At 41.0% G+C, this 12,007-nt stretch overlaps 1 protein-coding gene across 1 annotated transcript in view; it reads left to right on the forward strand.

Moving 5' to 3' along the window:
• The window catches only part of LOC109467666 (acid-sensing ion channel 1-like), an 8,432-nt gene extending 2,274 nt beyond the window's left edge, over positions 1 to 6,158 (forward strand). The window contains exons 2-9 of the mRNA XM_019765709.1: positions 694 to 985; positions 1,210 to 1,333; positions 2,082 to 2,196; positions 2,695 to 2,853; positions 3,207 to 3,263; positions 3,725 to 3,784; positions 3,988 to 4,099; positions 6,141 to 6,158. Coding sequence (XP_019621268.1) covers positions 911 to 985; positions 1,210 to 1,333; positions 2,082 to 2,196; positions 2,695 to 2,853; positions 3,207 to 3,263; positions 3,725 to 3,784; positions 3,988 to 4,099; positions 6,141 to 6,158 — 720 coding nt within the window. The 5' untranslated portion in view covers positions 694 to 910. The remainder of the gene's footprint in view (positions 1 to 693; positions 986 to 1,209; positions 1,334 to 2,081; positions 2,197 to 2,694; positions 2,854 to 3,206; positions 3,264 to 3,724; positions 3,785 to 3,987; positions 4,100 to 6,140) is intronic.
• The last annotated feature ends 5,849 nt before the right edge of the window (positions 6,159 to 12,007 follow it).

Consider the following 12,007-nt stretch of genomic DNA (forward strand, 5'->3'; position numbering starts at 1 on the left):
GTGAAGTCTGCCATCTCTAACTGCCTTGTGTGTGTGGGTAAGGGGGTGAAGTCTGCCATCTCTGACTGCCTTGTGTGTATGGGTAAGGGGGTGAAGTCTGCCATCCCTGACTTGTCTGTTCTTGCTTTGTTTTTCAGATTACAACAAGCGTTACAGCAGAATTGTAGTCCGTAGCGGCCCCCGTCTCAGTGCTGTGTGTTTTTCCTTTGTCCTGTAGGTTACAACAAGCGTTGCAGCAGATTTGTAGTCCATAGCGCCCCCCGTCTCAGTGCTGTGTATCTTTCCTTTGTCCTGTAGGTTACAACAAGCGTTACAACAGATTTGTAGTCCGTAGCGGCCCCCGTCTCAGTGCTGTGTGTTTATCCTTTGTCCTGTAGGTTACAACAAGCGTTGCAGCAGATTTGTAGTCCGTAGCGCCCCCCGTCTCAGTGCTGTGTATCTTTCCTGTCCTGTAGGTTACAACAAGCGTTACAGCAGATTTGTAGTCCGTAGCGGCCCCCGTCTCAGTGCTGTGTGTTTATCCTTTGTCCTGTAGGTTACAACAAGCGTTGCAGCAGATTTGTAGTCCGTAGCGCCCCCCGTCTCAGTGCTGTGTATCTTTCCTGTCCTGTAGGTTACAACAAGCGTTACAGCAGATTTGTAGTCCGTAGCATCCCCCGTCTCAGTGCTGTGTATCTTTTCTTTGTCCTGTAGGTTACAACAAGCGTTACAGCAGAATTGTAGTCCGTAGCGTCCCCCGTCTTGTAGCAAAGTTGTGGCGTTCACCCCTGAAGTCATCATTCTGCCCCTGACCGAGAAAAAACAATCCCAGAAGCCTCCTCTGGAATACTTCATCTCGGACTCCGGCGACGTTCTGTACCTGGTAACCGACGGCAACCACCTGGTAACCGGGGGCAACCACCCAGTCGCCATGATGAACCGTGACCCGACCATGTCCAGCCTCTCGGACATCGACGAAGTCGCGCCAAAACCTTCCGACATCGAGGTAAGTTTTCCTGATTTTTTTGTTTTTGCTCAGTTTCTTCCTCTTCTTCTTCTCCAAACAGTGATCTCTGACCTGGCCAATGACATAATTTATTGACGTCTGTCAACATGGTGACTGGTGTTGGGTTACATAATGTTGGGTTACATAATGTTATTGGTGTTGGGTTACATAATCTTATTGTTTAGGCCTAGGAAAAAAGGCAGAATAAATATTTTTTTCTGCAGGTGTTTGCCGGTAACTCAACCTTCCATGGCATCAACCATGTCTTCACAAACGGCCGTTGCAGCATTCGCCGGATCCTCTGGGGTCTGGCCTTCCTCACATCGTTCGGCCTTCTCGTAAACCAAGGTAGAGAGAGAGAGAGAAAGAGTGAGAGAGAGAAAGAGAGAGGATGGTTTGCTCAATAGAAGAAAACCCTTGCAGAACCAGTGCTGAATTGCAGCAGCTAGCTATATCGCACCAAACGCCTTGTCACACCCAATCTTTGCACATTTAATTGCAGGAGTTGTTAAAGCTTTCTAGCAATGATGCCCCAACTGTGCTTGGTGGCAACGAGTTTCACTCTACGATTATCATAGTTCTGGGGAAATACAAGTTTTACTGTTGTCATGAAAGTTCATCTGTGTTGGTAGTTACATTGTTGAGGGCCTGCAAGGGGGGGTAGTGATTACGAATTACGCAAAATTTTCGCCGCCAATTACGAATTACGTTAAAGTCTCACAGCTGATTACGACTTTACGCTTTGCGGCTAATGTCCAATTACGAATTACGTTGATTTTTGCGGAGGCTGCCTACAAATTACGAAGCCTAAAATGGCCTGATTACGCCTTACGAAAAAGGGCTTGCAGGCCCTCATTATTTAAAGCTAAAACTTTAGGTCCAACACAAAGAAGTTCTCTCACCCAGAGCTTTGGACCAGCCACTCTGGTCTTCCTCAGTAGACTGACCCAGTGAAGCTTGTCACATGGTTTCTCAGACGCCATGTGACAAGCTTCACTGGGTCAGTTCAACTTTTTGTGTTGGACCAAAAGTTTTAACTTTAAACGAGTATTACTGTTAATGACCTTTTTCACAGCTGTTTGATCTGTTTTGCCAGGTGTGGACCGAGTGCTGTACTTTTTCCAGTATCCGCATGTCACCAAGCTGGATGAACTGGAAGCACAGATGATGTCGTTTCCAGCCATCACTATCTGTAATCTCAACCCCTTCCGGTGCGTTGATTTGTTTTCTTAGTGAAGGTTAGGCATCCAGGTAATAAGATATGCCAAAAAAACAGTTACTCAAGCAACTGGATATGTTGTTGGAAACGGTCAGACATTTCAGGTAGCACCCACTACCTTTTGACAGTGACACTGGCATTGGAAACTTGTTTAAAAGCCTGTTTGTTTATTTGTGTGTTTGTTTTATCTCAAGATGGCTGGGTTAGACTAAGCCCCATTCAGCTTGCAAAGCTGTTTTCTGAGGGGGCGCAGTATCTTACAAGACATAGTGAAACAAAGGAAAATAACATTTTTTTGCATGACCAGTATAACACCAGTAAACTGCATTTGATATATTTGATTTATTTATTCTATATGCACACGTTAACATCAAAGTAGTTACATAAATAGCAAGTACCAATGTTTTAAAATTACAAACCTCAAGACCACCTTGCCTGCTAGGGAATCGAACCCAGAACCTTCAGATTCTGATTCACCTTTATTTCCCAGGTTCTCGCAGATCACAAAGAATGATCTGTACCACATGGGTCACGCCTTCGAGATGCTGAAACCGGACAAGACACTCGCACACAGTAACTACATCGATCCAGAACATCTAAGAACACTCAAGATGCTCTCAGACTTCGATAACAACTTTACACCTACCAAGTGAGTCTCGGATATTTCCAACCATGTCTTAGGCATTTACTTGCAACTTGTTAAAGACACTCACACACGGCAATTACATCTATTCAGCATTATTTCAGCATGGAGTTTTTGACCAAGCTGGTAGCTAGATTGCAGAAATACAGCTGTTGTTGTTTATGTTGTTGTTTATGCTGTTGTGTATGTTGTTTATGTTGTTGTTTATGTTAATGGTTTTGTTTATGTTGTTAATGTTGTCTATGTTGCTTATGTTCTTTATGTTGTTTTTTATGTTGTATATGTTGTTGTTTATGTTAATGTTGTTTATGTTAATGTTGTTTATATAGTTGTTTATGTTTATTGTTGTTTACTTGCAGGAGTTTCAGCATGAAGGAGTTCTACGTCCGAGCCGTGATCCAGATTGATGAAATGCTGTCATCATTGTTTATTATACAGTTGTTTATGTTGTCATTTTTGTTTATATCATTGTTGTTATTATTATTGTTGTTATTAAGATAAAAAAACCCACTCATTATGCAGAATGTGGGACTATTCATTATCCACTGCCTTCAAAGAAGAAGTCGAACCCCATAATAGCTAGCGTAGTAGTAGAAGTAGAAGTTTTTTTCCAGACAGTTGTTACCTGTCTCCTGTTACTGTATTGCAATGAGTATTATACTTGATTGTAAAAGCAATTAGCCTTCGGGCATGATTTTGCAAATAAAGTTTCTATATATATGATTATTATTTACCTGCCGGAGTTTCAGCATGATGGAGTTCTACGACCGAGCCGGGATCCAGATAGATGAAATGTTGCTGAAGTTGTTTACATTATTGTTATCATTGTTTATGTTATTGTTCATGTTTACATCGTTGTTGTTATTGCTGTTTACAGGAGCTTCAGCATGAAGGAGTTCTATGACCGAGCCGGGATCCAGATAGATGAAATGCTGCTGTTATTGTTTATTATACAGTGTTGTTTATGTTGTTGTTTATGTTTATTTGTTGTTGTTTACAGGAGTTTCAGCATGACGGAGTTCTACGACCGAGCCAGGATCCAGATTGATGAAATGTTGCTGTTTACATTATTGTTATTTTTGTTTATGTAAACAACAACAGTTGTTGTTATTATTTATTTATTTATGTTGTTGTTTACAGGAGTTTCAGCATGACGGAGTTCTACGACCGAGCCGGGATCCAGATAGATGAAATGCTGCTGAAGTGCAGTTATCGGGGAGAAGACAACTGCGGGCCCAGAAACTTCTCAACCGTGAGTTTGTTTGTTTGTTTGTTTATACCAATAGTGTACTTAAGGAACATACCACATTGTTTCTTTATTGTTTCTCCCAACTACAGACACACACATTGACAGGTATAGGCACAGATGTGCTCTCCCTTAAATTACGTGAGTTTGTCACAACAATATTTCCTTAGATAACTATGGGCAATATTTCCTCACATAACTATGGACAATAAACTATGATATCAACTGTATACTACATTGCATACATTGTGTCTTATAATGGCAGCCAAGGAGGTTGGTACACTACAATGTGTTAAAATTGCTTCAAACACACAGTCAGCATTTAGCATCTACACAGCTCAACATTTTTCATTTTGCCTTCAAATTCCTGGAATGTGTATGTCCTAGGGTTGTCTTGCAATAAGAGCAGGACCATTACTGTTAACTGTAGTGTAATATCTGTACCTCAGGAGGTTAGAACTGTAATGTTCAGAGTTAGAAGTGGCTTTAGGGCAGGGAACAGTAATGATATTACTCCTGCCCTGCTACTGACATTCAGTGCCTTCAGTTCTTGGAATCTGTATGTCCTTTGGGGGTCTTTGGGTTGGTATTACAATAATGGGAGCCCGCAAGCCCTTTTCCGTATAGCATAATCGTCCATTTCAATTCTACATAGTGCGTAGACGGACCGCTCTAATTCAACATAGAGCGTAATCGGCGCATTTTGCATAGAGCATATTCGCCAGTTTAATTCTACGTAATGCGTTATAGCCGCTAGTCTTGGAATTTATCGTAAAGCGTAATTGAGAGGTTTCCGAATTCAGCATAAAGCGTTGTCGGGACCCCCCCCATGCAGGCCCTCATTTGGGAGTCTTTTGGTCACTATTACAATTATAATGGTCCAGGACCATCACTGTTAACTGTAGTGTATAATATCTCGGGAGGTTTGAACCAAACTAGATAGTGCAGTAATGTGATGAGTAAGAAGCAGTGCAGTGCAGTTAAGTAGTGATATTATTCCTGCCCTGCCACTAACACCGTGCCTTCAGTTCCTAGAATCTGGAATCCTATGGGAGTCCTTGGGTTGGAACAACATGTAGTTTAAAAACAGCAGGACCATCACTATTAGCATGATTCTGATATCTCAAGAGGTTATAACTGTTATAGTACTGTGATGTTAACTTTAAAGATTTAGAAGCACTGCAGTGCAGTTAACAGTAGTGATATCACTCCTGCCCTGCCACTAATATTGTGTTGTGTGTTTGGAATCCAGGAAGACTAGTTGCTTTTGCAGTCCCCTTTGCAACTAATGGATATCCTTATAAAGTATCAAGTATCACCCTTGCCCTGCCACTGACATTGTGCCTTCAATTCTTGGAACCAGTATGTCCTATGGGAGTCCTTAGGTTGGTACAACATGCATTGCAATAATGGTAGGACCATCAGTATTAACTGTCTGATATCTCAGGAGGTTCGGGCTGGGATTGCAGTGACAATGAACTTAAGCTAGGACTACAAAATTCCTGGAACCCCACAGTTCCTGGAATCTGTGCATCCTTGGGGAGTCTAGATCTATGGGCTGAAATCGCAATAACAGTAGCAACAGCAGGACCTTAACTATGAACATCAATCTTCTCAAGTCCTCCTCCCTCTAGAGTGTGATATCTCCATTGAAGAACATGTAGTGCCTGTCCTTGGTGCTGAACTCCTGTACAAGAACATGTGGACTACACAAATCCTGCAATCTATAAGCTGGTATCACAATAACAGTAGCAATAGCAGGACCTTCACTATCAACATCAATCATCTCTAGCTCCTAGTCCCAGGCTCTGTCCTCCTTCCCTCTAGAGTGTAATATCTTAGTGCCTGTCCTTGGTGCTGAACCCCTGTACAACAATATGTGGACTACACAAATCCTGGAATCTGTGTGTGTCTGGCAAGTCTAGATCTATGGGCTGGTATTGCAATAACAGCAGGGCTATCCACTATATGGCAATAACAGCAGGGCATTCACTATGAACATCAATCTTCTGTCAAGTCCCAGACTCTGTCCTCCTCCCTTCTGTAGTGTGATTTCTCCGGTTAGAGTGTTGTTACAAAAGTGCTGATATATTTTTAAATGTGCAAAGATTGAGTGTAACAAGTAGTTTGGTGAAATGTAGCTAGCTGCCACTGCCTCCTTGTGTATTATGATATAGTGTGGTTATAAGTTGTACATATGAGCCATGGTGCATTAGCTGGGTTAGGTATGTGTTAAGTTTTGGGCTGGACAGGCTGAGAGGTTTGCTGAATCTCCCAGTGATTTCAGACCAGTGTAGCCTGTATATAAACAGTGGTGCATTGCAGGTCTATCTGGGTTAGAGATGAGTTTCTAGCCTCTCAGTTGCCCCTCTAAGCTGTGGTGCATTGCAGGTCTGGCTCTCTGCCATGTGGACTGGCCAGTCCCAATAACTGCAGGGAAGTTAATAGAGACTGATGTGTTCTCACAGACACAGCTGTGAGGTGGGCAAAAGGCAGTAATATTGGGCTGCAAATGCTCCTGTAGAAAATTACTTCAATAGGACATTACTACTTCAGTATCCATTCACTTGACATGTAGAGAGTTACATAATATGTCATGAAGGTTAGACATCCAGGTAATAAGATTCGCCAAAAAGGAGTTACTCAAGCAACTGGATATGATTTTGGAAATGGTCAGACCTTTCAGCAAGTATCCACTAGCTTTCCTCAGTGACTGAGAGACCAGAGGAGAAATGCAGGTTTATAAGCAGTTACATAATGTTTGGCATGCTTTAAGAGTGCATCATTCATACTGGTACCATTCAAGAAATTCAACACCTACTAACTAAAAAAATTTTCTTCCTAGCAAAATGGGTGTCAAGTGTAATTTCTCAGTTGTAAGAGGGAACATGCCAACAAAATTCATTCATTCATAATTCATTCCATTCATTCATTCATAACATGGAGAAGCCTTTAAGTTACTATTGCAAGGCCTGCTCAGAACTGCCCCCTAGTGAATCATGTTGGTACTGCAGTGTGATGAAACAGTCTCAGCCTTGGATAATTTTCTGACTGAAGTTATGTCCACCAGTAAGGTAGTTTTAGTGCTTTTTTTTTATTATAATTGTTTATTGATTGATCAGTAAGTACAATCGCTAGCACGTGGCAGCGCAACTAAAAAAAGTAGCTCTGAATTGCATGCTAGTGTTTAAAAACAGAGAGACAAATATTGCACAGTTACGAGTAACAAATAGACAACTTAAACAAGTGAGTATTTCACAGTTAATAATAAACATATAGGCAACTAAAAAAGAGCGTAAAATGAACTTATACTAAAACAATATTCACAATATCAACCAATAAGTAATCAATATCATCAGTGTAAAAAATATTAATCTTATAGTATGTTACATAAAAACTAATTTTGATTTTGTATTTTGTGCATGACAGTACTATGGACAGGACATTCAAGATAAATATTGAAATCCTTAAATTATATAGTCTCCATGTATAAGCGGTGGTTAATTTAGTCTTTCCTACAACTATTGCTGAGTGGAACTCGGTGCCACCAAGTACAGTAGGGGCATTGTCAATAGATAAACAGCGTAAGGCCACACCGCCTTAATTTTATGGATGACATCTGCACGCACATTGATTTTCGCCTGTTCTAAAAAAAAAAAGATTACGTCCTCCGAGGCTCTGGTCTGGCGCTAGGCCTGGGTAGTCCATTTTAGCTAGCTACAATACGGAGCCGGTGGTAACTCTGGAGGACGGCACCCAGGCTACCGAAGCTCCACGACTCAACTTGAACTCAGTACATACGTACAGTGCTGATTCATAAATTCCACAAAACGCCAGCACGTGTTGGGTCTTCGGATACGTCGCTAAGTACTGTCGTAAATTCACAATACCAGCTCTGTATTCCTATGGTTTAGTAGCATTCTATTTTTTATTTTTGGCCGGAATCATTTTTTATTCACCCTCGCGCAGAAGTTTGGGGGTCTTCAGAGGATGTCATCCATAAAATTAAGTCGGTGTAGCCTAATCCATAATTAAAAGTACTCCATGATTTAACGTAATTTGTAATCTTCGGTGAAAATTTTGCAGGCACTCTTGTATATCTGCACAGTTTATGCAGAGCTTGTCCTTACTATAAGTCTCCCTCCCTCCCAGACACCCTATTGATATTCCTGAGGTCAGACTTTCCTCAGCCAAGACTTTATTGAACAGGGGCACAGTTGAGTAATCCTGAGTTCTGGGTGGTTGGACAAAACCTATAGGACCACCAGGGCTAGGCTGGAATAACATTAATAAACATTCACTCAGAATTTGCATTTGATTTGAATGAATTTTGAACTTTAAATCATTGATAGCATTGTGCATTGATAAATTGAAAAACTTAGGAAGAAAAGGACATTCCTCAACTGTTGAGGGCAAAATATGAGCATTTTTGAGTTGATACAGAACCAGAATCATTTTATTTTGTAAATCAGAAAAAAAATGAAGAGGTGAATCCAAGAAGCAACAAAGCAAAAAATTGGTGTGGTCTAAAATGTTCCAGAACCAAGGAAATAGATTATGCTGCCTAAAGTATGAAGGAAATAAGTGTAGAAGTATCAGCAAACGTTGGTTGGGGAGTAATTTTTCAGGACAAGTCAGGCTGAAAATTACTCTCCTAAAGTCGCTGCCGTCTTTGTATCTGAATGACGCATGTGAAATCCATGCCCATTATTCAGAATTTTCCCTCAGCCAAAAGGAACTTGGTATTAAGTACAGAAATGTGTAGACTTAATTACATTTTTTTTCAATCCAATTTTAACATCATTTTCCTCCAAATCGGGGGTTAGACGTGCTTGCATCAAATGCAAGAAGCAAGATTTTTATGGCTGGATGCTCTTCCTAACGCCAACCCAAACCCTAGTAGGGCCCAAAATCCCTCTAACTGAAGGGGGAAATGTGTGTTAAGTGCCTTTCCCATGCAAGGGCACAACATCTGGGTGCCTGAACTAAATAACCAACTAAATAAAATAGATTTTGTCAAGAACTATAATGATAAGGCCACACCAATTTGACTTGTTGGCTATCAGATTTTTTAAAAATATGGTTAACTAGAAAAATCTAATGAAAGCAAAGTCATATTCTAGTTTTCTTCCTAGCCCTCTCATTTTATGATGTCCGCTTGCTATCTTTTGAACTAAAAATGTCCGAGAACCAACAAAATGAATTGGTGTGGCCTAAGAACTATAATGAACTGCTGACATACAAGCATTCTCCAATCCTGTTACAAGTTTTACAGGGAACCCATCCAGAAAATATTCCCCTATCAGGCGTGTAGCAGGACTTTACTGGTTAATAGTTTCCCTATAGCTGCCCTATAAACGTTAAACTGGCCCCAACGGCACATCATTCCACTCTTAAACCTCCAATTCCGTCAGCCAAAACTCCATGGATTTTTCTTCAATTGGGCCTGGGGGAAAGATTGGCGGAATTACTGGGTACAATGAGACGCGGAGAAACTCGGAATGTTTTCAAGTTTCCGTGACCTCTACGCGGGTTCGACCTTGGCGCAATCATCGTTCGTTAACGCGCACGGAAAAGTTCACGTCCGTAAAAGCAGCGCGCCGTTAAATCTCGCGGCGTCGCGGACGGTGGAAAATTCCGCGGACGGAATCTGATCGGGACCGGCGACCATGAAATTGGAATTGAATTTTTTATTGGTTTTATTGTGGTCGGAATGTCAATAACACGTCGCGATGTCGGCATGGCGACACGCTTGGGAGGAACCTGGCCGATTGGAAGGACTTTGTTCAAGGTTATTCTTCCTTCTTGGATCTTAAGGAACGATGCTTAGGCCTTAACAATGCAGTTTCTTGGTTAACATAATGGATTAAACTATATTGTATACTATTAGGCACATGCCAATGCAAACACAAGCCCAAACCGATTGGAAGGACTTTGTTCAAGGTTATTTTTCCTTCGTGGATCTTAAGAAATGAGCTTTGGCTGAAACAATGCAGTTTCTTGGTTCTTGGCACAGATCATTACAAAAATATTTTGTGCTTGAAGAAAAATTAGGATTAGGATGAAAAGGACTGTTTTAAACTGCTCAAGGCAAAATGAGCATTTTACAGTTGATTCTGAATTTTTTTTTCAAATCAGAAAAAAATGAAGCGGACAAATCCGTTAACCAAGAAATTAAATTGATGTGGCCTGAGCTTTCATTCAAAATCAAATTGCTGTGGCCTTGTATTTACAATGTAATTCAGCCAGAGGATTAACTGAACTCAGGATAAACTAATTCCCGAGAATCTTGAAAGGCATTGAAAAGAGAATTGGGAATCTTGGCATTGAAAAGGGAATTGGGATCAGAATTTAGAAGGAAATGAGCAGGGAAATTGGAAAAACTTGCACCACCAAGGAAGCATGTCTGTTCATCTATAAGTGCTATTTGGAATCTTCCACGGAGATTTGAAAACCAATTAAAATGGCAGGACTCAATGGAGTAGAAAATTCCACGTTTATACGGAAGTTGGAGTTTGGAAATGGAATGTCAGCTCTTATAATACCCAGTTTACATGACTGGAATCAGGCCTCGAAATTAACTTTTCTTCCTACTGTCCCTGCACTGTCCTTGGTGCTGAATTCATGGTGCAGCAATGTTATTTCATGTTATTGAGACAACTGAAACATTGTAAATTATATATTTATATAGGAAGGGCATTTGGATACCCTGGGATGGCCTTGACATGGATGAATGAATGAATGAATTATTGAATGAATGAATGGATGGATGGATGAATGAATGAATATATGAATGTATGAAATCAATGAATGAATGAAGGTATTTTAGCATATTCTACACTGTTGTCTCTGTATATTGAATGTCTCCATCATTTGACATCTGGACTTGAATTGTTAAATCTGTGTTGGGTGGATGCCTGCAGTTCTTCCACTAGCTGCAAGGGGGCATGACATGACCATGTCCTGTAAACTTGTTCTGCCTCTGAGCCAGGTTACTCTCCATGCGTGTGATTGGTCAGTTGGAGCGAAAGACATGATATCGATCAACTCTGTCCATCACCAAGGCTGAGGCTCATCTGGGGGGGTCCCATCAACGCATGGGGCTGGGCATGGGGGTTTCTTGTATGCCAGAGTGTCTGCAACATTCCAGTAGGCTTTTGTGAGATGGGAACTGCGATAGCTATTGACTGAATAAAAGTTTGATATATTGTCCATCACCAAGGCTGAGGCTCATCTTGGGGGGTCCCATCAATGAATGGGGCTGGGCATGGGGGTGTCCTGTATGCCAGAGCGTCTGCAACATTCCAGTTGGTTTTTGTGAGATGGGAACTGCGATAACTATTGACTGCATAAAAGTTTGATATAAAGCCAGCTGAAGCTTGTATGACAAGGAATGCAGATGAAACATTTATGCTGTGAATAAAGCTTAGCAATGCCTTTCTCGGCAATGTTTTTTATTTATTGATTAAACAACATGGAGAGGTACAAGGCAAGGTTGCAAAGAAAGCTAAACTGCTCATAATTACAATTACAGAAAAAGGAAAATTGAAATGAATGAGTTGCATTAGTTGCAGGTTTATGGTATTAAGGACCTGTGTTTTAATGGCCACACCAATTTAATTTGTTGGTTCTCGGATTCGCCTCTTTATTTTTTTCTGATTTGCAAAAAAAACAGCTGAAGCTTGTCTGACAAGCAGTGCAGAAGAAACATTTATGCTATGAATAAAGCTTAGCAATGCCTTTCTGCGCAATCTTTATATTAGTCAGTATTTACGTTACTGATTTGCAAAACTTGCTGCTACAAGACAGAATTCTTTATTTTTCTGCATGTGAAATTGGAAAGTCTGTGGAACACCCCCCCCATGAGTATTGAAAAGCTCTCAGTTGGCTGACAGTCAGTACCCCCCACCCCCT

Source organism: Branchiostoma belcheri, unplaced genomic scaffold (assembly GCF_001625305.1).
Source record: "Branchiostoma belcheri isolate BF01 breed outbred unplaced genomic scaffold, Haploidv18h27 scaffold187, whole genome shotgun sequence".
NCBI lineage: Eukaryota > Metazoa > Chordata > Leptocardii > Amphioxiformes > Branchiostomatidae > Branchiostoma > Branchiostoma belcheri.